This window comes from Equus quagga, chromosome 4 (genome assembly GCF_021613505.1).
Source record: "Equus quagga isolate Etosha38 chromosome 4, UCLA_HA_Equagga_1.0, whole genome shotgun sequence".
NCBI classification, from domain to species: Eukaryota; Metazoa; Chordata; class Mammalia; order Perissodactyla; family Equidae; genus Equus; species Equus quagga.
In genome coordinates this window covers 41,250,238-41,272,626 of record NC_060270.1, presented here as the reverse complement: position 1 = coordinate 41,272,626, position 22,389 = coordinate 41,250,238, and the positions used below count along the sequence as shown (strand labels likewise).

The window sequence follows — 22,389 nt, the reverse complement described above, 5'->3', positions numbered from 1 at the left end:
TTAAAGTGTTCTAAAGTGAGCGTGTGTTACTTTTACAAGAAGAAAGAAATTAATAAAATTATAAAGTACTGAGGAAAATTTGAAAATGGAATCAGTATTGAGCTGAATCAAATAAATAAGTTATTTGTGAGAAATTGAGATAAAATGTTCCACCTAAAAGCAGCTGCAATTATTGAAATGCGTAGGTAATTTTAGCATCTCTAAGGGGAAGCAACAATGACCTTTTGTTTTTGTTTCTCCCTCCCGTCCAGGACTAAGTTAGGACACGGCCTTCTCTCAGGCCAGTATTCGAAACCTCCGGTGAAATCTGAACTCATAGAACAGGTGATGAAGGAGGAACACAAGGTATGTGTCCGGGTGGTGGCCACGTTGATGTGTGGGAGGGACCTTTACCAGCTAGAACGTGGATTTCCTCTGATTTGGCAAGTGGTGCCGTCAATTTAGCGAGTTGGCAGAATAGCTGTTGGATTTCAGAGTCTAGGGTGTCTGTCTGCATGCTACTAAAAATTGTGGTAAGTAATAGCCACGGTTTGGGTTTCCAGTGCCAGTCATTTCATGGATTACATGTGATTTGTATCATTAAGGGTCTTCAGAAACAGTATTCTTCCTAACATACAGCTGAGATGGAAGGAATAAACTTTATAAAAATATTAACATTTTCCTCTTGGTAATACAATCTTGGCCCTTATGGTGTCTTTCTTCTCCTAAGCCTCAACTTTGTTGGCTAGAGTTTCTCAAGAGGCTGGTTGGTATAAACACACTGATTCCTAGACCTTTCTTTAGAGCTGAGGATTCTGAATTTCTGGTGAAGGCTGGGCAGTCTTCATGTTTGGTCAGCTGGCGGGGAGTTTGTAAGCACACTCAAGTATAAGTAACTCAGTTGGCTATTCAGTCCCTGTTAATTGATAGCGTAATTGAAAGATGTGCTTTATCTCCTAATAGTCAGACTTGCATTTCCACGTGCCTGCAGGATGGGCTACTGACCCCTCCCTGGGCTGCTCTGTTACACTACTCCAGAGGGTGTTACTTGCAACCTAGTCTTTCTGAGTGGTGCCCTTGGCGTTGTGCAGTGCACAGCTTACACAGCTGTCTTTGGCGGCCTTGGCTCCCATTGCTGCAGATGTCCTGAGTGGAGTTCACGCCCCACTTGCTCTGCCTTCAGAGTACCCTGTCTTGACTTAGTGGGCATGTTCTTTCAATTCTGTTTCTCAAGTGTTTGACCTCTGTGCTCCTACCTTAAGTCAGTTATCCTTAACTAATGCCTGCAGACTGAGAGCAAGAATGGAAAGTGAATCTGCTCTTTTTCCTAATGAAGCCAGTTAGCTGGGGAAATGGAGCAAAGAGGAGAAGGGAGATTATGAAGGGCACATACAGAGGCAGGGTTGGGGAGTGGGGAGAAGGGAGTAGGTTGTGAGGAGGATGGAGAGGGATACAGACTTTCCGAACAGCCAGACCAGGAGACCAGAGTGTCGGTGGGGCAGGAAGCCTTACGTTCCCTGGTTGCCTTGTTATCCAGCATTGCAGGATCATGAGTTCCTGACCCACCTGAGACTGGAAGACCCTCATCTGGGATGCAGCTGAGGAGATGGTTTGGGTGTAGGGCTGAGGTCTGAGCTTATCAGGCTGCTTCTGCCTCTGAGCTCCGCTGAAACTTTGAAGAGGCGCTAGTGAAGAAAACGGTCCAAAATTTTGTTTTGCTCACATTTATCCTGAGTTGGCATCCAGGCTGTCACTTCTTAGGCCACTCTTAAGGCGGAGCCCACCCTCCCTGTTGGAGAAGGTGGAGACTGGATTGGGATTTGGGAGCCTGGCTTTCTCCCCTGGCTCTGCAGGGAGCTGTGGGACCACGGGCAAGTCATGTACCCTTTCAGTCTCTGCCTGGCGGAATTGGTCTAGGTGGTGGTTGTGAATATTGCAAGAGTGAAGGACCCCTCTCTGATGTAAATAAAATCTGTGTGCATTATATGGCTGCCGTTGTGCTTTTGGAATCTCCTCACTTGAGAAAATGTGAAATGCAAATTCATCCATTTAGCGATGTTTAGAAGTAAAATTTGGTTTTGTTAATATTACAATATCTTTTTACATTAGAAAAAGGAAGTTCTTAGATGAGCAAGGCACGTATTTGTTCAACTTTGGACAGTGACTGCTTGGGGCCCTTGCCCCCTCCTCGCCGTTGGGTTTAGGGACCATTGTGCAGTAGCTCTGTGGTTCCAGAGGTCTGAGGCTTGTAGATGGGAACCACTGCTCTGTCTGGCTCAGGGTCCGTAACTGGCAACATTTGGTCCATATTTGGCCTGCAGGTGTGTTTTGCTTGGCCCCCACACAAATATCTGAATTTCCAGCTTCTCTTAAACACATGGCAGTCCCAGCCCATAATAGCAGTTGCCTGAAGCTGAGGAGCAGCATCCCTTCACACAGGACACACAGTTCCCAGCTGGCTCCAGTCCCTTTGTGATTTGTGATCCAGCAGGTACCCTGGGTATTTGGGTGTGTGACCCTTGATCTAGATAATCTGTAAAATCCTTTCCCACTCAGAGGTGCCATGATCTAGTGGTCTTGAAGAAAGAACCCTGCATGTGATCAGTGGAGCGATGCGTATCTTGGCAGTGGAGGGGAAGGCCTGTCTGGCTGGGTGGGAAATGAGAATGAGGGAGTCTTTGGTCCAGGTGTCAACAAGCCTCCTTTAACATTCAAAATAGAACTTGAATTGACCATATGATTTTCTTTGTGGCCCTAGTGATGTCAGTTTCAAGCTGTTATTTGAACAGACAAGTAATTCTTAGTAAAATCTCCAGTCTCCTTCACAGAGGAAGGAATTACTTTTTGAGGCATCAGGATTTTCATCAGCACTTGGTTTCAGAGAAAGCAATTTGTCAGAATCTTCTCTCTGGTATCAATAGGCCCTTGGTCAGGTGGTCTTGTCCCAGGCCTCTGGCATTTCTGGCTTGTAGATGAGCCTGAAGTGCTCCAAGAGAAAGAAGATGTGCTGAAGCAGAGAGAGGGATAGATTACAAGAGGAATGTGTGGTGGAGGGGAGAGAGCATAAGAGAGGGGTGGGAGCCATGTGGTGGGAATGCCTTTTTACAGGGCCACTACCACCAGTGATACTAATAACTGTGTTACGTAGAGCTTATGAAAGGCCAGGCTCATCCTGCATGTTCACTGATGCAGAAACTGATGCACAGAAACCTTGCCTGAAGTTACAAAGCCAGGGAGTGGCAGAGCTGGGATTTACAGCCAGCAGACTGACTTCTGAGTCTGTGCTTTTGACCACTACACTATCCTACTTCCCTGACAGTAGTTCCAGCACTTGGTTCCTGCTCCCTGTGCCTCAGTGTGTGAATGGTGGTGAGTGAATGACAAAAGGGGTGTGTGAAGTTTGCAGAATTCCAACGTAACCCAGTAACTTGAGTTTCTTACCTCTGTCTCACATCTTGGGTCATTTCTAGAATGTATACTTCCTGGTATTAAATTTTTCTTCTCCAGACCAAGGTAAAATCTAGGTTTTATATATGCATGCTTAATATACATTTTCATCTATAAAAAGATTTTCAGTATTTATTTTGGGCACTGCCATTTCTATATAAATTTCTTGAATTGATTTTTATTTTTTTGGTGAGGAAGATTGTCCCTGAGTTAACATCTGTGCCAGTCTTCCTCTATTTTGTATGTGGGTCACTGCCACAGCATGGCTTGATGAGTGGATAGGTCCATGCCTGGGATCCAAACCTGCAAACCCTGGGCTGCTGAAGTGGAGTGCACGAACTTAGCCACTGCACCACCAGGCCGGCCCCTTGTTGAATTGATTTTTGAAATTAAATTGCACCCACAGTAAATAAAATCTCCTCACTATAAAAGAACACTTTTTCTTCTTTAAAAAATATATTCCTGATCTTTATGCATTCTAAGACAGTGTTCACACATTTTAGTGTTGAATACTCCATAATTTATTTCTCTTTTTGAAGAGAACATGTTTTAAACAATCCTGTGTTCTGAGCAATTGCTAGTCTCAGTTTTTGATCCACGTGAGATAACCAGTCTTCTACTTTAGTGATGTAATTTTAGCCCCAAACGTAATAATATTGTTTTCACTAACCTCCATTTTCCTAGATTGGGCAAATATAATATTTCTAACTTACCTTTTGAAATATGAAAAAATAGCTTGGGGCATGCCATCTATTCCTTTAGCTTAGGAGATTAAGGGTGGACCTGGGTTAGGAACTAGAGGACCAAGGTTTATGGTTTAAAGTGAAAAGTTTAACTCAACAAACACCATACACCTATGTATTAGGGACAAGCTGAGATGCGTCTATCTTTTTTTGTTCGTGTGGTCTTCCAATGTAAGTATCTGTACAAGTGTTTCTCTGATGTAATACAAAGCCTCCATCTTGCTGCCTGTTTATTAATTAAAGCGTTAGGCTCAGGGGCTATGAACGGGCAGAGTCTGGCTGCCCTCTTGGTGCAGTGTTCACCAGAAAGGTCTGTGCAAGCATTTGGGAAAGATTCTGAACACCATAGTCTTCTAATTTGAGCTGATCTGTTTTGCAGTTGCTGACGGAGAAAGTAAGTACAGTACCCTATGAATATGACAGGTTCCTTACATGCTTGCTATTTTGGAAACTGTTTGGGGCTCCCCCTTAGAAAGTTAGTTGTTAGGACTGGCCGTTGCTTCAGGCGTCCGAGAGCTGGCTCTCAGAGAGTGCGTGCTTCCTCAAGGCAGGCCTGGCCCTTGGTCAATTTTGGTCTTTTCTTTCATCTTGTGCGGTGATAGGCCCATAGCGGACGCTCAGGTGATGTCACTGACCCCACTGCCCACTAGGAAACATGGTTTCTTTGAGTTAGTTCTTTGGTTCTTGTTTTGACTTTTTGGTTTCTTTTGGGTAACTGCTTTATATAGAGCCTGGCCTTTAAAAAAATTATTTAAATTTGTAAATATACAGAAAAGTAGAGCGCAAAGTCTAATGAATCTCCATGTACTGATGTGTCGCTTCAGCAGTCACCATTCTGCCACTTTGGTCTCATCAATCCCCCCTAAACTCATCTCTTTCCTTTCCTTCTTTTCCTCTCCCTTCCCTGCAGTATTTTATCACCAAATCCAGTCATCCTCCTTTTCACTTGTAGATAGTTAATATGCAGCTGGAACTAGGATACCTTCTTCTTTTCTTTTAACATAAATATCATGTTAAAAGTTGTTTGAAGAGTTAGAAGCACCCCACCAAAATTAACCACGTTACCTCAGTACCAGCTAATACCGGTCCATGTGCAGACTTCCCTGCAGGATCAAGGACATCTTTTTAAAGTCCGCCTCCTTTTCTTTTTGCAAGCTATTGATTTGTCGAAGGAGCAGGATCCTCTGCTCCAGGATTGCTCTAAAGATTGCTTCCTTGAGGTGTTGTTTAGCTTGTGTTTCTCATAAGCTGGAAGTTAGATCCGGAAGCCTAATTAGATTCAGCCTCCAGTTGTTTATAGCCTGACTTTCTAATATACTGAATATGAGGTGACTATAGTGATAGCTGAGCGTGGGAATTAGTGAGACCTCTCCTCTGAAATCAGAGATGGACTAGGTGTGGGGCATGGGTGCAGGCAGACGGGGCCAGCTGATGATCAGACGTTGAGTGTGGAGTAACCAAGTTTGAGCTAAATCCAGCTGTGACAGCCAGGAGTTGGAGTGTGACATGGAGAGGAAGGGCTAGCATCTCTCTGGTTGGGACACTTTTAAGTAACATCTTGATGGTCAATAATTCTCAGGCTATAGCTTGACTGTTGAACAAAGGATTAAGAAAGATCAGTCGAGGGAAAACAAAGAAGTGAAATGAGCACAGAAAGACAAGAGGCGTGGGAGGGGCATGAGTGAGGCTGGGTGGCAATCCCAGCGCAGGGCTGTTTCTAGGGTCTTCACCAGGGTCTTTACTGAAACTTCTCCCGGTTGTATGACCACATGATGGCACAGAGCAGCAGTGATCTTTTCAGAGTTTACTCTCGTTGAACTTTTCAAAGCAGCTGCTTGGATGGGGACTGGCAGCCACACCACGCTCGAAGCACGGCTTGTAAGAAGTAACACCATCAGCAGGAGGCAGTGAGTGTGTGCTTATGTGAATGCCTAAACAGAAATGCACCATGCAAAAAGATTGATTCCAGTTGGTGCCTCTACACTGTGGAGGGTGGAGAAAGACTTGCACAGACCTGTCCTGTTGGCCCCAGAGGTGCTTGGGTGTGAGAGGGCTTACCCAGAGTCCAAGACGTACTGTCTTCTGATTTCAGCAACTGGTAGGACGGATTCGGGGACATCAGAGGTGAGAACTAGGCACATGTGTGCAAGAAGAGTATTAGGATGAGAGAGAGAGACACAGAGAGAGAGCGAGACAGAGAGAGAGGGAGAAACTGACTTTTCTAGCTATGTGATCTTGGGCCAGTTACTTGACACTTCTTTGTCTCAGTTTCCTCATCTGTCAAGTGGAGAAAATAATGAAAATAGTAATCACCTCATGAAGTTGGGTGAGTTAAGCAATATACACATATAAAGTGCTCAGAACTGTGTCTGGCACCTTGTAATTATTCATCCAGGTACCTAGAATAGTGTCTGACATTTTATAGCACTCAGTAAATATCTGTTGAATGAATGAATAAATGTTAGCATTATGCAATGATAAGGCATTATTATTGTGTGCGTGTGTTGGCTGGTACTATGTAGATAGACAGCCGTATTGTGAGTGAAGAAAGTTACCACTTTTACATAGTTTTCAGGAAGTGTATATACAGTTGGAAAATTAATTGTCAGGGGTAAATTGGTCTTCGCTGGAAGTACATCTGAAGCCATGTGTGTGTGTAAGTCGGTCATTTATGTACAGGTTCCAAGTCCTCAGATGCCAAAATGCTGCTACTTTGGGGAGTTCTCCTCTGAGAGCTGCTAGCACTGTTTCAGGTCCTCCGCAGTGCTCCTCAACATTTTTTATAGCTACGTGTGTTGTCTCTCATTGCCTCTGTTGTCTGCCAGAATACCCAATAGTGTTCTGCACGAGGTAGGTTGTCAGTAAATATTGAATGACGAGACCAGATATATTTTCAGCAAGACAGGAAAATTCACCTGAGTTTTATTAGCACCATTGCTTAGAACATGCTCATTGGAGAGATTTTATATGTAGGGCAGGCCCTTGGCTGCCAGGAGATAAATATAGGTTTTCCCATAAACTGGTGCATCTGACTGTGCGATTCTGCACACCTGTCGTGGTCTCCAGACCCTGAGCATTGACCTGGATGTCCAGGAGACCTCAACGAAGTGTGAGACCTGGCCTCCGCCTGTCAAGGACTGCAGTCACACTGAGCAGGTGGGCCAGAAGAGGCTACAAGTTGAAGGGAGCAGGAGGCACTTAGTGTCATGAGCCCAGTGATGGCCCACATAGCAAGTTCTCTGGGCTTCAGAGGAGGGGAACGTGGCCTGGAAGCTGAGCACGTGGAGGTTTTGAGAAGAAGTGAGTGGGCAGCAGCCACACCTTTGCAGAGAGGACGTCAATTATTTCTTTGCTTGATTGGCAGGGTGCTGCAGGTGCCACTTTAATTTTGCTGCAGAGTCCCTGGACCTGGACTCAGAAGCTGGAGTCCATTCTGGGTCTGTTCTTTGTTGGCTCTATGATAATATGGTCATTAAGACCACTTTCAGTTGAAAGACCTACCTGGCACTTCTCTGCCAGTGTCAGTTTCCCTATCCATAAAATGGAGATAATGGTGGTACCTTCTTCGTGGGGTTATTGTGAGTATTAAAGGAGATGGCATGTAGCCCCATTACTAGATGGGCTGAATGTGGAGGGACACTCAGGAAACAGCTTTATCATGTGCCCACCTCTGTCCTCAAAGGTGATGTGGAATCTTCCCATCGTGCCTCGTCAGAGCATCTTATGGGGATCGCCCAGATTTCTAGTGATTTCTTGCAAGTTACTAGCATTAAAATGTCGGGTTCACATTAGAACTAGTTTAAAATTTCTCTTCCTTACCAAGCTCGGGAGTCTTGGAAACCAGCAGTACAGAAGGGTCAGCTAAGCATCCTCTGATATTTTTTTGTCCTTGCTCCATCCCTTTGGCTCCTCCCACCTCCTCTGGCCCCTCCAGAGTGGAGGATCCAGGGATGGGAGATTAGAAAAGAGGCAGAGTCTTTCACTGAGCTGGAGCGTTTGGCTCCCTCTTGGCTGCCATGTGTCTTCTGTCATGGTCAACCTTCTTGTGGGGGCACATTAGTGGTTCTTTAGAGATGCCTCCCCACCCCCGCTTGTCCCCTCAAGGACCTTTCCCTGATGCCCTGGACCGCTGACCTCTGTAACACTCCACCCCAGTTCCTACCCCAAGCCTCCTCCCCCCATCTTCTCATACAGTGCCTTTCTGGAGGAGCCTGGCTGCCTTTTGAGCTATCCTTTTAGTCCCTGGGCAAGTTCACACATCCTTGTCCCACCAAAATTGTGCCTGCTGCCCATTCTTCCCACTCTGCTTTCCTGGCAGCTGCAGGAAGCTCCTTCCACTTCTCCAAGTGAGGGGCAAGCTCCTGGGAACTCCGTGTGCTCTGTTCCAGAAACAGCCCAGGGTGGACTCATGAGCCGAACAGCTCTGCCATGGTTACCTGGGGCATGCAATGTCACTTCCTTTTCTTGCAAGTGCCCCAGTCTCTGTGGGGGAGCCTCTCATAGTTCCTCAGAGGGAGGGCAGGGAGATGCTACAGAGCTCTCCCCTCCTTTAACTTCCTTCCGAGGACCCCCCTCCCTAATGCATCTCCAGCCTGCTCTGAAATGGGCTGTGATGCACCAGTTTGGCCCCCATGTAGCAGGCCCTGTGAGGATGGGCCTAGTGCCTCTCTTTAGAAAGTGGGGTATTTATCATGTCTCTAGTTTTGAGTCAGCAGGAGGAGTGGCATCCTGTTCTCACGTCAGCTTCATAGTGCGGTGCTTGGTGCACACTAAACATCCAGGGCGTGTTGGCCCTTATTGTTACTTAGCTTCTGTGGCCTTCTGTCTTCTCATCTGGAAATTGGGACTTATGGTAATCCTCACTGTCCTTGCCACTTAGTGCTGTTATGTGTATGAAAGTATTGTAAGATGATTTTATTTTTATGTTTTAGCCTCAACAGAATGGGATCTCTCCACGCATGTTTAAGGCCTTTGTAAGCAAGAGCCACCCAGAATTCTCCTCCAATAGACAGCAGGATGCCCAGGAATTTTTCTTGCACCTGGTGAATCTTGTAGAGGTGAGTAAGTCAGTCTTCAAAAATGCTCCTGAGGGTTGAAAGAAGTGTGCCCAGCCCCTCGGTGCAGTCCGCTCTGGCCTGGCCCCTTCCTTCCATCTCTCACTGTCCAAGCTCACTTGGAATCTGCTTCTTTGAGGCTTTCTCTGCTCATCGTACTTGTTGTAATCGCTCCGGATGCCCTGTTTTCTAGGCGCTTGTGGACGTCCCTGATCTCCTTTTCATTTGTACGTGTTATAGGAACGTTTGTTGGTTATTTCATTCACGCTTTTTTTCTCTCCGTGACAAAGCTCCTTGAGAGTCCTGTGTGATATGTGGTGTCTTCCTGCCACCGCTCAGAGATGGTCACACTTCTCTCGCAGCAGAGTAAATCCCATTAAATGCTCTGGTTAAAGCCACTGAGAAGTCATGATTAAAAGCTTTTTTCTCCTCTTGAAAAACAACTCCTTTTTTCTGGATTACAAACATTTTCTTTGTGGAAAATATAGAAAGGCACAAAGAAATAAAATCAAAATCACCCGTAATACCAGCACCGACAACCAGTGTTAACATTTTGGTGTCTGACCCACCAGTCACATTTCAGGTGCATTTATGAATTCTCTATGTGCTGTTTTGTAAGCAATGTTCTCCGCTTAACCTGTTGTGAACGTTTTACCATGTCATTACTTATTTGAATAGAGCATGATTTCTGTTTTATTTGTATATAATTTACACAAATGCATTTATATAATCATAGCATGCATGCCTTAATTTTTCCTTTATTTTTTCCCCTTTCTCCTCACTTTGTCTCCCTCAACCCTTTTCTTCTAATTCCATCTAGATCACTTTCTCTCCCATAATGTTTAATGACTGCATAATATTAATTCACACGATGGGCTGTAATTTATTTAACCATTCTTCCAGTTTTGGACTTTAGATAAATACCACTGTTTTGCTATGAAAGTATCTAGTGAACTGGAAACTTTTAACAACACCAGAGGGAACTTTTAGTAACCCCAGACCTTTATACCAGATTTATATTTGATTTTATTAGTTTTTATTCATAGCTTAATATTCATACATTTGCTAACCTGGTATAATCCAACCTTCAGAGGAACCGCATCGGCTCAGAAAACCCAAGTGATGTTTTTCGGTTTTTGGTGGAAGAACGTATTCAGTGCTGTCAGACCCGGAAAGTCCGCTACACAGAGCGAGTGGATTACCTGATGCAGTTGCCTGTGGCCATGGAGGCAGCGACCAACAAGGGTAACGGTTCCAAAGGGGGAAATCGGCAGGGTGCTGCTTCACGTGTGAACACCCTCCATCAGAGATGACATGGCTTCAAAGTTGTGTTAGGAGTGGACCCAGCCCAGAGGTGTCTGGTTGTTTCCATCTTTCCCTCAGTCCTCGTGTGACTTCCTTTTGAGAAGAATCAAATGCATCACAGATTTTGTGGATGGGTTGTGGATGGAACCTACTTTAGCGCCTATAAGTTTAACCCATAGGTTGGCTTGGAGTCAGCTTAATTTTGGGGAAAATTATTTGAATTATATATGTGGAAACTTCTTTAACACTGTCTCTCATAAGTTGTGCTGAGGGAAATGATCAGAACTGCATTTTTGTGGGTTTTTTTGGTGAGGAAGATTGGCCTTGAGGAAATAGCTGTTGCCAGTCTTCCTCTTCTTGCTTGAGGAAGATTGTCCCTGAGCTAACTTCTGTGCCACTCTTCATCTGTTTTGTGTGTGGGATGCTGCCACAGCATGGCCTGATGAGCAGTGTGTAGGTCTGCCCCTGGAATCTGAACCTGTGAACCCTGGGCCGCCAAAGTGGAGAGCCCAAACTTAACTGTTACACCACCAGGCTGGCTCCAGAACTGCATTTTTTGATGTGAGACATTCAAGCGGAGGTCTCTTGAAGTAATCCAGCTTTGGCCTCCGAGTCTTTGAGATAAAGTGTGACAAGGCCCTTGATAGGAGCGAGGCCTGTTAGAAGACTCTCTGGGCTTCGGAAGCAGGAAGGAGGCAGAGATACCGCAGCCAGTGGGGGTTCCTTCAGTCCATCTCATCTGGTTCTTCCCAGGCAGAATAAACAAATGGTAATTTCTTAGAATTAGCATCTTAAAAGCAGAAAAAGGCAAAATATCTGCCAGATTGCTTATTTCCTGTGAACTGGTCATTTCTGTAAAGTTCAACAACTCCCTGGTAGCCTTTTTCTCCTTTTTGGTCTTTTCCTGACTATATTGTGCTAATTGGAGAGTGATGATCATGATGATTTTAAGATGAAATGATTTCCATTTTCTGTAAGCTCAATGCAGCTTTTGACCAATTTTTAAATTCTTATCCCTTATACAAGGTAGAAATGAGGGTGGGGGCCTGTGGTTTGTTTGCTTTTTAGAACTCGGCTTAATTGCTTTCTCTTGCCTGTTCTGCTCAGTTCTATCATCTTCTCTAACTCACTGTTTATAATTTATGAGTGGTAACTTTTTCAGAAAGGAGACTTATAATTTAGTCTCTGGATATTGATTGCTCGGGATGCCTAATGCCAGCATCCTAGATTTACTTACATCATAAACTGATGTGGACTGGGGAATGAATATTCAGATGTGTTTAAGAAAACGCATAGTGAGGCCAGCCCTATGGCATAGTGGTTAGGTTCAGTGTGCTCTGCTTTGGCAGCCCAGGTTCATGTGTCCAGACCCCGGGCGCAGACCTATACCAATCGTCAGCCATGCTGTGGCAGCAACCCATGTATAAAGTGGAGGAAGATTGGCACAGATGTTAGCTCAGGGCTAATCTTCCTCAGCAAAAAAAAAGAAAAAAAAGGAAAGCACATAAGCATGCATAGGTGCATAAATGTGCTGAAAAACTGTTAAATCAGGAGTGATTTCTTTTTCTGTGATACAAAAGGAATTCCCAGAAAGGCCCATTCAAAATCTATATAAAATTTTGACTTAACAGGTAGTTTCCAAGAGCAGATCTCTTGATTCTTGGGAAGTTCCTGGTGCACTCACCTCTTTTTCCCTTGGTATTTAATTCTTTGAGCATGGATAGCGTAGAAAGGCTTTCAAGGTTGGTGGCTCTGATGTCTGCAGTGTTCCATAACCTTGGCCCAAAGTTGCCTCGGCAGTGTTGGTTAGTGTCACAGGCTGTGGGCAGTGGCTATAATTGCAGTCCCTGTAGTTCATCCTGCTCCTTGGCCCACACCCCCCATGGTCCCTAATCATAGTGAAGGGCCTGGCAAGAGGTGAGCCCGGATCTTTTTCAGTGTGAAATGCTCTGGTGTGAAGACTTTGTGATTGGAGGGGGATGTTTGGGTAAAACCATCCTTGACCTCTGGGCAAATGAAAGACCAGGTTCGTGCATCGCTTACATCACTTGCATGATCTGAACCTCTCAGCTGGGCCAGAATTCACTCCTGTCAGTCTTGAAGGGGAACAGGCAAAAAAGTACGAATGGCTCGAGGCGGTGCCAGTGCCACTCTAAAGATGGCCCCAAGAACGGCCTTTCAGCAGGCTTCTCCAGCTCTGGGAAGGGCACAAGGAAGAAATCCTGCCCCAGCCCAGAAGCCTTCGGGGAGGATTGTCCAAAGAGGGTGTTGTTCATTTCAAGGAGATGGAAGTGACTGCACGATCATCATTCATTTGCTCTCTCCCTCAGATGAACTGATCGCCTATGAGTTAACGAGAAGGGAAGCAGAAGCAAACAGAAGACCCCTCCCCGAGGTGGTTCGTGCCAAGATCCCCTTTAGTGCCTGCCTTCAGGCCTTTTCTGAACCAGAAAACGTTGACGATTTCTGGAGTAGCGCCCTCCAGGCAAAGTCTGCGGGTGTGAAGTAAGTGTGTGGAAGTACACGTGTGCATGTGTGTGTGTGTGTGTGCGCTTGTGTGGTGGTTGTGGGGTGAGGAGGGGGCTTGAGAGGCGGGGCCTGGGGCAGGGGAGAGGTGGCAGGGTGTTGTGTGAGTCCGCGCAGGCTTGCTTGTGTGTGGTGAGCTGAGATTATGATCACACACTCCTGGTTGTTGTAGACCTCACTGTGTGAGACCTGTCCAATAACCGACTTATCATCTATATGACACGCTAGCGAGGGAATGCCTTTTTTTTTTTTTTAAAAAAAAAAAGCAAGGTCGTGGTTTATCCTCTATTAGGAATTTGCTTTTTTGTTTTGCCAAGAGGCTGTAGCCAAGAAACACCCCCCGGCCCTGCATGGCAAGAATGATGTTAATATAGAAATTACAAAAATACCTATGACAGTCTTCGATATTTAAACTCCCCTGTGATAGATTTTAATTGCATAATTAAAGACTTGGCTTAGAACCTGGTGACTGTGTTCCTGCCGGAGACCAGGGGGCTCAGGGCGTCTCAAAGGGCACATAAGGGCTCCTGAGCATTGTTCAGATGAGCTGCCAGGACTCAGGCAGGTGTTCTGTTTCCACATTATGAGCCTTGTTGTCAGGTATATAAAAAATGTTTTTTCTCCCCTTGACACCTTAATTGATTTTATACAGTCAAGCCATTGCTGACACACTTCATACACTTGGACAAAGAGTGCTCATAGTGGCATAAAGTGAGGGGAGGTCTGAAAGTTTGGCTCTGGGAATTTCACTACTTTTAGATGTTTTCTGGCCGTTTTTCTTTTAAACTAAGATTGAGCTCTTCTTGACATAAAGGAGAGTGAAGGATGGCAGCGCTGCTGCCGGCTGTTTTTATCACGATCTTAAGGAGCAGTCGCGCCTGAATCACTTGGTCTCTGCAACGGCCCTCCCTCCGGATTCCTCTTTGTTTCAGATGATTGATTTCACATGTTAAAAATGTGAAACAAAAAGAATTTATTTCAAAAGCTGAAAGAAAGCTGTATTTTCTTAAAATAATTTTTAAAACAAGGTTCTTCATATCCAAATGAAGATTAATAGTAGTTGATTCAGTTTTCAGTTATCCATTGCAGGGTAAGTTTTCATCCTACAAGGGCTCAGCTTTGGAGCGTGTGTGCGTGTGTGTGTGTGTGTGTGGGTATGGGGGTGTGTGTGTGTGTGTCCTTGCAGATGACAGTTGGTGAGTTGGCATGTTAAATATGCAAGATTCACTTCATTGCAACTCGAAGACATCTTTGCACAGTTAGAAATCTACCCTAGATTAGGGGTGGAAACAAGCTCTTTAATTATTTTTCCCCGGCTTTATTGAGATATAATTGACATACAACATTATGTAAGTTGAAGGTGTACGATGTGTTGATTTGATTTTTTTTTTACTTTAACTATTGACAGTAGGCTGGAGATTCCTCAAGCATTCATCCTTTGCACTTGGCGCTGTGATTCTGATGCGGTGTGGGAGGTGGAAGCGATCGTGGATCCCGCAGCCTAGAAAGCCCCCAGCATGAGGGGTGAGCTGCAGAGTGCTCTCCCTTTGCTTGGCCGCTCGGCCACCCTTTCCTTCTCTGCAGAAAAGTGGCCTCACGTCTTAGAAGTGCAGGGTGTGCTGTACTCTCTGGGCCCGCAGGAGGGAGCCTTCTCACTCCTTGGAAAAGGCCCGTCTTTAAAGTGGAGGCTGGAGGCATTAGCTTTCCAGCAGACAGAGCCTCTGACCCCCGGGCTAGTGGTCAGGAGATCTGGATTCTTCTCCTGGGGCAGAGTCACTGCCAATGTCCTGCTTCCCTCTGTAATGGAAGAATGATGCTTGTTGACCTGATTTTCCCCTCAAATGCTACAAAATATTTAGTTGTAGGCAGTCCTAACATAATTACTAGAATCCCTGAGGGAAGGGTTCTGCTTTCCCTAATCCTTAATAGTAGACATGAAACATGTTTTCCTTTTTGCTGTGTCTTTTACATATACACGCGCTCTTATGGGTTTACGTGTATAAAAAGACTAGTACTGGATGTATCACAATTGTTAATAATTGAAAACTGGTGTCTATGGGACAGGAGAAAACAATGTTTTAGGGTAGTAAAGCAACTACCATATTGTACATTTATTATTCCAGGTCATGTGCTGAATAATTCCCATCAGTTATCATTTAATCCTCTTAGTACTACTGTGAGGTAGGCGCCATTATTCTCCCCATTTTACAGATGAGGAGATAAGGAGAAGTAATTGGCCAGTAAGGGGCAGAGTGGGATTCACGCAGGTCAATTGAGTTAAAAGTTTAAGCTCTTAATCCCTGTATTATATAGTGCACCACATTCCTTATCATGCTTGCTTATCCTTATATTCATATATGTAATCCTTGTAGAGCCTCACTTATTCCTTCTTATACCTTATTATATTTCAAATATTAGTTTTGGGGAAACTAGTTCAGGGGACTCCTAAAAGATCTCTTTTTTTTTCTTTTTCTTATTTCCAGCAATGTAGGCTGTGACTCAGACACGACCTTCTTATTTTGTTAATTTGGGGCCTTGAACTTTTCTTATGTTAGACTCAGAGCCTGAAAGGCCAGGAAGAGGCAAAAGATGTCCTGAAGAGCTTGGATCAGTGTGGACCAGACTTAAAGACCCTTCCTTTAAATGGTCCTGCACAGACTGTCTGGAAAGAATGGTAGTGTTCGAAAAGTCATTCATTATTGCCCCCCAGTGTCTTCTAGGCCACGAGTTGAACAAGATCTAGTTCCTGCCCTTAAGCAGCTAACAGATTAAGTAAGGGTCAGCAGGAGAGATTTTCTCTTGACTTTTATCATTTATAAAGAGAATAGCACGGTGTGGGCTTCCAGAGCACAGGCTTTACGTGGGTGGGCAGTGTTTGAATCCCCAGTGTAGAAATGACTGGGACGTGACCTCGGTAAAGTGACCTCGCCTCCCTAAGCCCCTGTTTCCTTATCTGTAAACCGGGGATAAGAATAGTTCTTTCCTCATGGGGTTGAGGTGAGGATTAAGGTGAGATAAACCATGGAAAGTGCTTTGTACAGTGCCTGGCACAGAGTGAATAGATGCTGTAATTGTTACTACTGGTATTTTTATCTTTCCTTTTTTTTTTTTGTTTTTGCTTTGGATTATACAGTTTGACTGTGGTTGGTTAATTATCATGTTTTCAACATATTTAATGGGAAGGTTAGAGTAATTTTTATTTATTGATGTATTTTTGGTGAGGAAGATTGGCCCTGAGCTAACATCTGTTGCCAATCTTCCTCTTTTTGCTTGAGGAAGATTGTTGCTGAGTTAACGTCTGTGCCAATCCTCCTCTATTTCTTGTATGTGGGACCCCACCACAGCATGGCTTGATGAGTGGTGTGTAGGTCCATGCCCGGGATCCAAACCTGCAAACCCTGGGCTGCCAAAGTGGAGCGCGTGAACTTAACCGCTATGCCACTGGGCCACTGCCAAATTATATATTTTTTAGTTATCAGGTTTTCAATACATTAGACAATCTTAATAATTTCAAGGAGAGGACAGCTTATATTTTTTTCTTAGTAAGGTTTTCATGGTGTTTTTGCCTTAATTGTAATTAGTTGACACTTGATATATTTTAAAGACCGATACTAGATTGTCAATAGACAACACAATAGTGTGTGAGGCACTATTCTAAGCACTTTGTATGTCTTAACTCATTTAGTTCCCATAGCAATTCTTTGAGGTAAATTTATTGTGTGTCTACCTAGACCTTTTTGAGTGATTTCCATTCTAAGGTCTTTATTAAATACATAACTTTTCAAGAAAAATTTTAATTCCAGGAATTAATTTTAGGAATAAAAGAGTAAGTAGTGCATAATTTATAACTTTGCTGGATTTAACTGACAAACTTGATGTCCCAGACCTGCAGTTGATGAATATAAAATATTAATTTTGAGATTGATTTGAACAAATATATTTTGAGCAGTTTCTACATGGGTGATTCAAGTTGAGACCCTATAGAGGTTACAAAGATGAATAAAGAGTGTTTACCCAACAGGGCAAATATGTGAGCATCATCTAACCTGCTTTCTGGTACTCTTAGGTTGGTAGTTACCCGTAGCAAAGTAATGGGTTAAATTACTGTCCCCTCTCCCATCCCATCCCAGGCTTGAGTTCCCCTGTCCCCACCCCGTGGTATTACCAGCTGATTCCTCACCCAAATGCTGACCACAGAGCTACTGCAAGAGTCTTGGGACTCCTGAACCACATTTTGGCAATCATTGATTTACCGATGACTTTTGGTTGATTTCACCGCTATATATTTTTCAGATCTTAAGTTAATGTGGTAAGAAGAAGTCAGAGAGGTGACATTTTTACACTGGTTGAAAATATCAGATGGAGTTTGTTGAGTTTTGGTGCAAATGAAGACTTGGTTATATTTAAGTAAGAATGATGTTTATTACTGCTTCTCAGAAGATGGGAAAACCTAATTAGAGATAATATATAATTTCTGGAGGGCGAGCCAGGATAATAGATCAATTCCTTAGGATGGTTAAGCTCCTGTTTTTTTGAAAAACTCCATTGTGTTATTGCCTGTACCCTTCTACCATCCTTGTGCTGGAGAATTTGAGATACTGAGCAGTTCAGTGACTTGCCTGGGACAAAATACAGGTCAGCGACAGACCAAGTCAGTGTCCAAAGCCTCATGGATTCCAACTCTTTCATGGCAAAATAATCAAGCTAATTCCTTAGGTATACATAGTACATTCTAGTGTGCTAGGTAGTTTCACATTTTTATGAATATCACACAGCCAAGGCAAATGGGTATTAATAAATCCATTTTGTAGATGTGAAAATGGAGCCTCAAGGAGGGTCTGTGACTTGTCTAGATTTGGAGTGAATTAAGTAGTGTATCGTAGACCCAAATCCACATCTTTTGACTTGTTTTGGTGGTGCTCTGTCCCTGGACTGTGGCTTCTCTTCTACACTAGGGGGCAGCAATGCATTTTCTTTTGTTTTCTGAATTCTGGGACAATACCTTCCAAATAGAAGGAATAACATTTGAAAAGTAGAGTTTGTGGGGAGGGTGTTCTAGCGTCTTATTGTAAAAGGTATCTATAGTATCTGTCGCAGCTAATTTCCTTTTTTACAGTTACCTACTGTACCCACATTGACAATCAAATAGAAATGGTTCTTATGAACAAGATGATAAACGTGGAGAGAATGAGCTGGAACTGGGCTGTGAATTTGATGTACCAGTTGAATAGACTGTGCATGAAATTGTCAAACCCAAGTCCAGGCCATTCAGCCTTCCTGAAAGTTTGAAGGGAAACTCAAGACATTGAACAAATGAACTAATTTTAAAATTTAAGGCCCAGATTTAGATGTTTTAGATCCTTACGCCATAATATATATTCCTTTAGGCTCCAGGTACCGCGGAGTTTAGGTGCAGTAGTATTTTAATGAGACCCCGGCATTTCCAATAGTTGACCTCAACCAAAGTTCCAATAAACCCTCGTTATGCAGACTCTGTGCTGTAATTAGTGATTCTCGGTGGGAGCGGAGGTGGGGGTGTGTAAGGATTGCTTGGGGAGCTTTTTCAAACCCCACACACAAATGCATAATGCACGCATGCCCACACATGCCTACAAATATGTACACTAAATTCTAGCAAGGGTTTTAGCAAAAACAAATGTTTATAGTCGAAAAACACTTTTTGGAAGTATGAAATGCCACAGCAAAGTAACAGTAATACTTCTGCAGTGTGCCCAAAATCATTGTCAAGGGACAGCGTTCTCCTCCGTTAAGCATTTTCTTCTTGTGAAAAGGCCAGGCTGAATGACCAGGAGTGGGTGAGTGTGTCTGCTTATGTCTGTTTGCGTGTTCTTCCCCTTCAGTCCAGTCACTGGAACTGCCAGGTATGCCTCAGACAAAGCTTTTGATGCTTCGTGAACTGTATTCACAATTCTTATTGCCTTGTTTCATTGATCTAATCCCCTTGTGTTTCCCAGAACATCTCGCTTTGCCTCATTCCCTGAATACTTGGTAGTGCAGATAAAGAAGTTCACTTTTGGTCTTGACTGGGTTCCCAAAAAATTTGGTAGGTATCTTTTGCATGCTTTTGCTTAAAGCATCAAATTAGCCATTTAGAAAACGTGGCATGTGAAAGAGCGCGTGTGGTTTGGCTGCCAGAAACAGTTCCATTTCATTCTTTTTCCATTATTCTCACCTTTTTCTTTTGAATCAGAATATATGATAAGCATTGACAGTAAAAATGACCACATACTAACCCACCCCTAATAATGGGTTCTGGAATGACCGGATTCTGAGAGTGAAAACGGGATTTTCACATTATCAAATAAAAATGCTTCCCAAACTTGACCATGTCTACAGGGTACCTGGGATCTTGGTAAAATGCAGATGCTGATCCAGCAGGACTAGGGTGGGGCCTGGGATTCTTGATTTCTAACTAGCTCCCAGGTGATGCTGGTGCTGCTCATGCTGCTGGTCCAGAGGCCACACTTGGAGATGCAAGTAATTGATACACTCTCAGCATCTCTCCTCTGCTTCTGAAGCGGGCAGGTGTGGCTAGTGATATTCTCTTAGATCATACAAATTTTATTAATAATAAAAGGAGTATAGTCAGTTGCATTAGTCAAAAGAGAGATGTGACTTTGGCCTAATTGGGCATTCTTCTTGCTAATTTTAAAGGCCCTTGACCATTGTTAGAAGTTGGTTTTCCAGAAAGTGCATAAGGACATTTTCTCCACCATCGTGCTCTCCTATCAAGGTGTCGGTGGACTGTCCTTAGTGCCATGGGAGGATGTACGGTTTTACCCTCGGTGGTTTCTCAAGCAGCTTCCTCAGACAGTTTGCCAGGCCTTTAAAGCTTTTATGTTTTGAGCACTTAAAAACAGCAGCTCGAGCCTTCCCCAGGTTAATTACGCCCTCATCTGCTCATCTGAAGGGGGTAGGTAAAAAGAATGTAAAATCGGCAGGAGAGATTTTCCAGAAACTTCCAGCACTCACCGTTAACAAGGCACTGTTTGCCTGGTGATTGATTCTGCAGCAGATCTTTGCTTTTCCTGACGGAATCATTTTGTGGATGGGATGTTCATCCCTCAACCTTTCCTCCATGGACCTGGGAGGTACCTGAGAGAGAAAACTGACTCTTCTAAAGGCTTTGAACCACTTTAGAGGCAGTTTTCTTATGTTTCGTTGTCCTTGGAATTTCTGTAAAGGATGTAAAATTCACATCAGATTTCATAGACTTACTGAATTTAAAGGAGCCCCGAAGTTTTCTTTAATGAACCTGAATTTTCTGTTGAGGAACAATTGTATTGATTTTGTTGGTCAGATGTTATGTTTGTTTTTGCTGTCCCATGAGATTAAAAATTTTTTTTTAGCTAAGTTTCTTCTTTGGGTTATTGTTTTAAAATAGGATTTATGCACCTGGCCTCATAACTGGTTTTGGGGATAGTCTTTTCAGGTTCTTTTTGCTAGCCCAAGAGACATCCTGCACCAGCATTTGAACCCATTTTTCGTTATTATCCTATCTGAATGTGTGCAGTACTAAATCTCAACAGGCTATCAGACTGATACATTTTTTATTTGAGTAAGTTAACACAATAACAACTGAGCTGAGAAATTAAAAAAATATACCCAAGACTAATATGCTTGAGATTCGATTAATTTCTTTAAAACTTCATTTCTTATTTATTACCTTAGTTAGAATAATCACAGTACCCACCATGATCTGAGAAAAGGCATAAACTAGCAGTTGCAAACTCAAATGCCTAACGAGGACTGGATGATAATGTAAATGAAAGAAGTGGGTTGGGTATAAGAAACATATCTTGGTCTTTCTTGGGTATTCCCACTTTGGATAAAGACATGGATTAGAAAAACATTTCTCTACCATAGAAATTAGAATAACACAAATATGATGTTCAGGGTCATGGGGGCAATAGGGAGCGGTGGGGTCTGTGGCAGACTCACAGAGAGCACATATTGTCTACAGTGGAAGCCGAAGATCAGGCCCAAGGCAGTTGTTACCATATGAGAATGTGCTACAGCTTTCTGTTTTCCAAAATAAGCTGGAAATCTGAATTTTTCAATGAAATCCAATTTAAGAATTGGAATTTGTTGCCATCATTTAAAAAATATCCAATGGAAAATGTCTGGGCTGCAAGTGGTCTATGGGTTCCCAGTTTGCAACCTCTGGCTTACCCCGTTTGTTCTTGTTCAGTGTGAAATCCTGCCGCTCCCTGTACTTTCCCCCGGTTCTCCATTAACATCTAATCAGTCTTGATGAGTCTGCTGGTCTAGTGACCTACTCCAGGGAACTGAACAGCATCCCTTAGCTCTGCCTAGACACATGCACGTAGAATTAGTGGTGTTGGTTTTAGGAGGTGATTGTGGGTTTTTGGAGAATCCAGTGAATGTAATCTCTCTCATTTTGCAGATGTTTCTATTGATATGCCAGACCTACTTGACATCAACCATCTCCGAGCCAGGGGGTTACAGCCAGGAGAGGAGGAACTTCCAGACATCAGCCCCCCAATAGTCATTCCTGATGACTCAAAAGGTACCATCTTCTGCCAGGAAGACATTCTTTATCACTTCCCCCACCCTCCTTTGCTGGAATCGTCACTTTCTCCCACGCCTTCTGCGGTCCCTTCCTGTGCTGTAAGTCACCATAGACACACAAGTGAGGCCTGGCTGCACCTGTGAACTTAAAATAGATGTGGGAAGAGGCACAGACCCATCACGAGTAGTTGAAACATACCTGTGGAAATCACTGGCAGCGGAGGGCAACCAATCTCCCAAAAGTTAAAAGTTAGTAGGTTATGTTGCCTCTGGCTTTGCCTGCCTCTTCCGTCTCCTTCCCCCACAGGGGCCCATAGGGAAGAGAAGGAGTGTGTTTTCAGTCGGCTCTTAGTCTAGGGGAGCTGTGTCGTTCCTGGGAGTATCTTTGGACAACCAAAAGGGGAAATTAAGCAGTGTTTGTTGGTTTTAAAAATCTTACCCACATCTCACCTCCCCAGCGTCATCACTGCTTCACAGCAAGGGGGCGGCTCGAGTTTCTCTTTCACCCTGTGAATGCTGAGTTCGTCATTGTTCGGAATACTTCACTTTTTAGGGAAAAGGACATGCAAAAAATAATTGCTTCACCTTGTGGGTCCAAGAACAGTGTCGAAAAATCTTGGTTCCTTTATGGACTCAGTTACTCTGATGAAATCAGCTTCATTCTGGCTTCATTTGCTCACTCGTTGAACATTCATCTTCCTAATGAGTCCATTAGGTCAATTCGCTAATAGTGATAGAGCACGCTGGGCCCTTCTACCGAACGTTTTTCATCAGTTGAACAG

At 43.7% G+C, this 22,389-nt stretch overlaps 1 protein-coding gene across 1 annotated transcript in view; it reads left to right on the top strand.

The window, feature by feature from the left end:
- The window catches only part of USP13 (ubiquitin specific peptidase 13), a 107,628-nt gene that overhangs the window by 59,246 nt on the left and 25,993 nt on the right, over window positions 1-22,389 (top strand). The window contains exons 10-15 of the mRNA XM_046658879.1: window positions 252-345; window positions 9,101-9,226; window positions 10,315-10,468; window positions 12,859-13,033; window positions 19,030-19,118; window positions 21,483-21,605. Of these exons, the coding sequence (XP_046514835.1) occupies window positions 252-345; window positions 9,101-9,226; window positions 10,315-10,468; window positions 12,859-13,033; window positions 19,030-19,118; window positions 21,483-21,605 (761 nt within the window). The remainder of the gene's footprint in view (window positions 1-251; window positions 346-9,100; window positions 9,227-10,314; window positions 10,469-12,858; window positions 13,034-19,029; window positions 19,119-21,482; window positions 21,606-22,389) is intronic.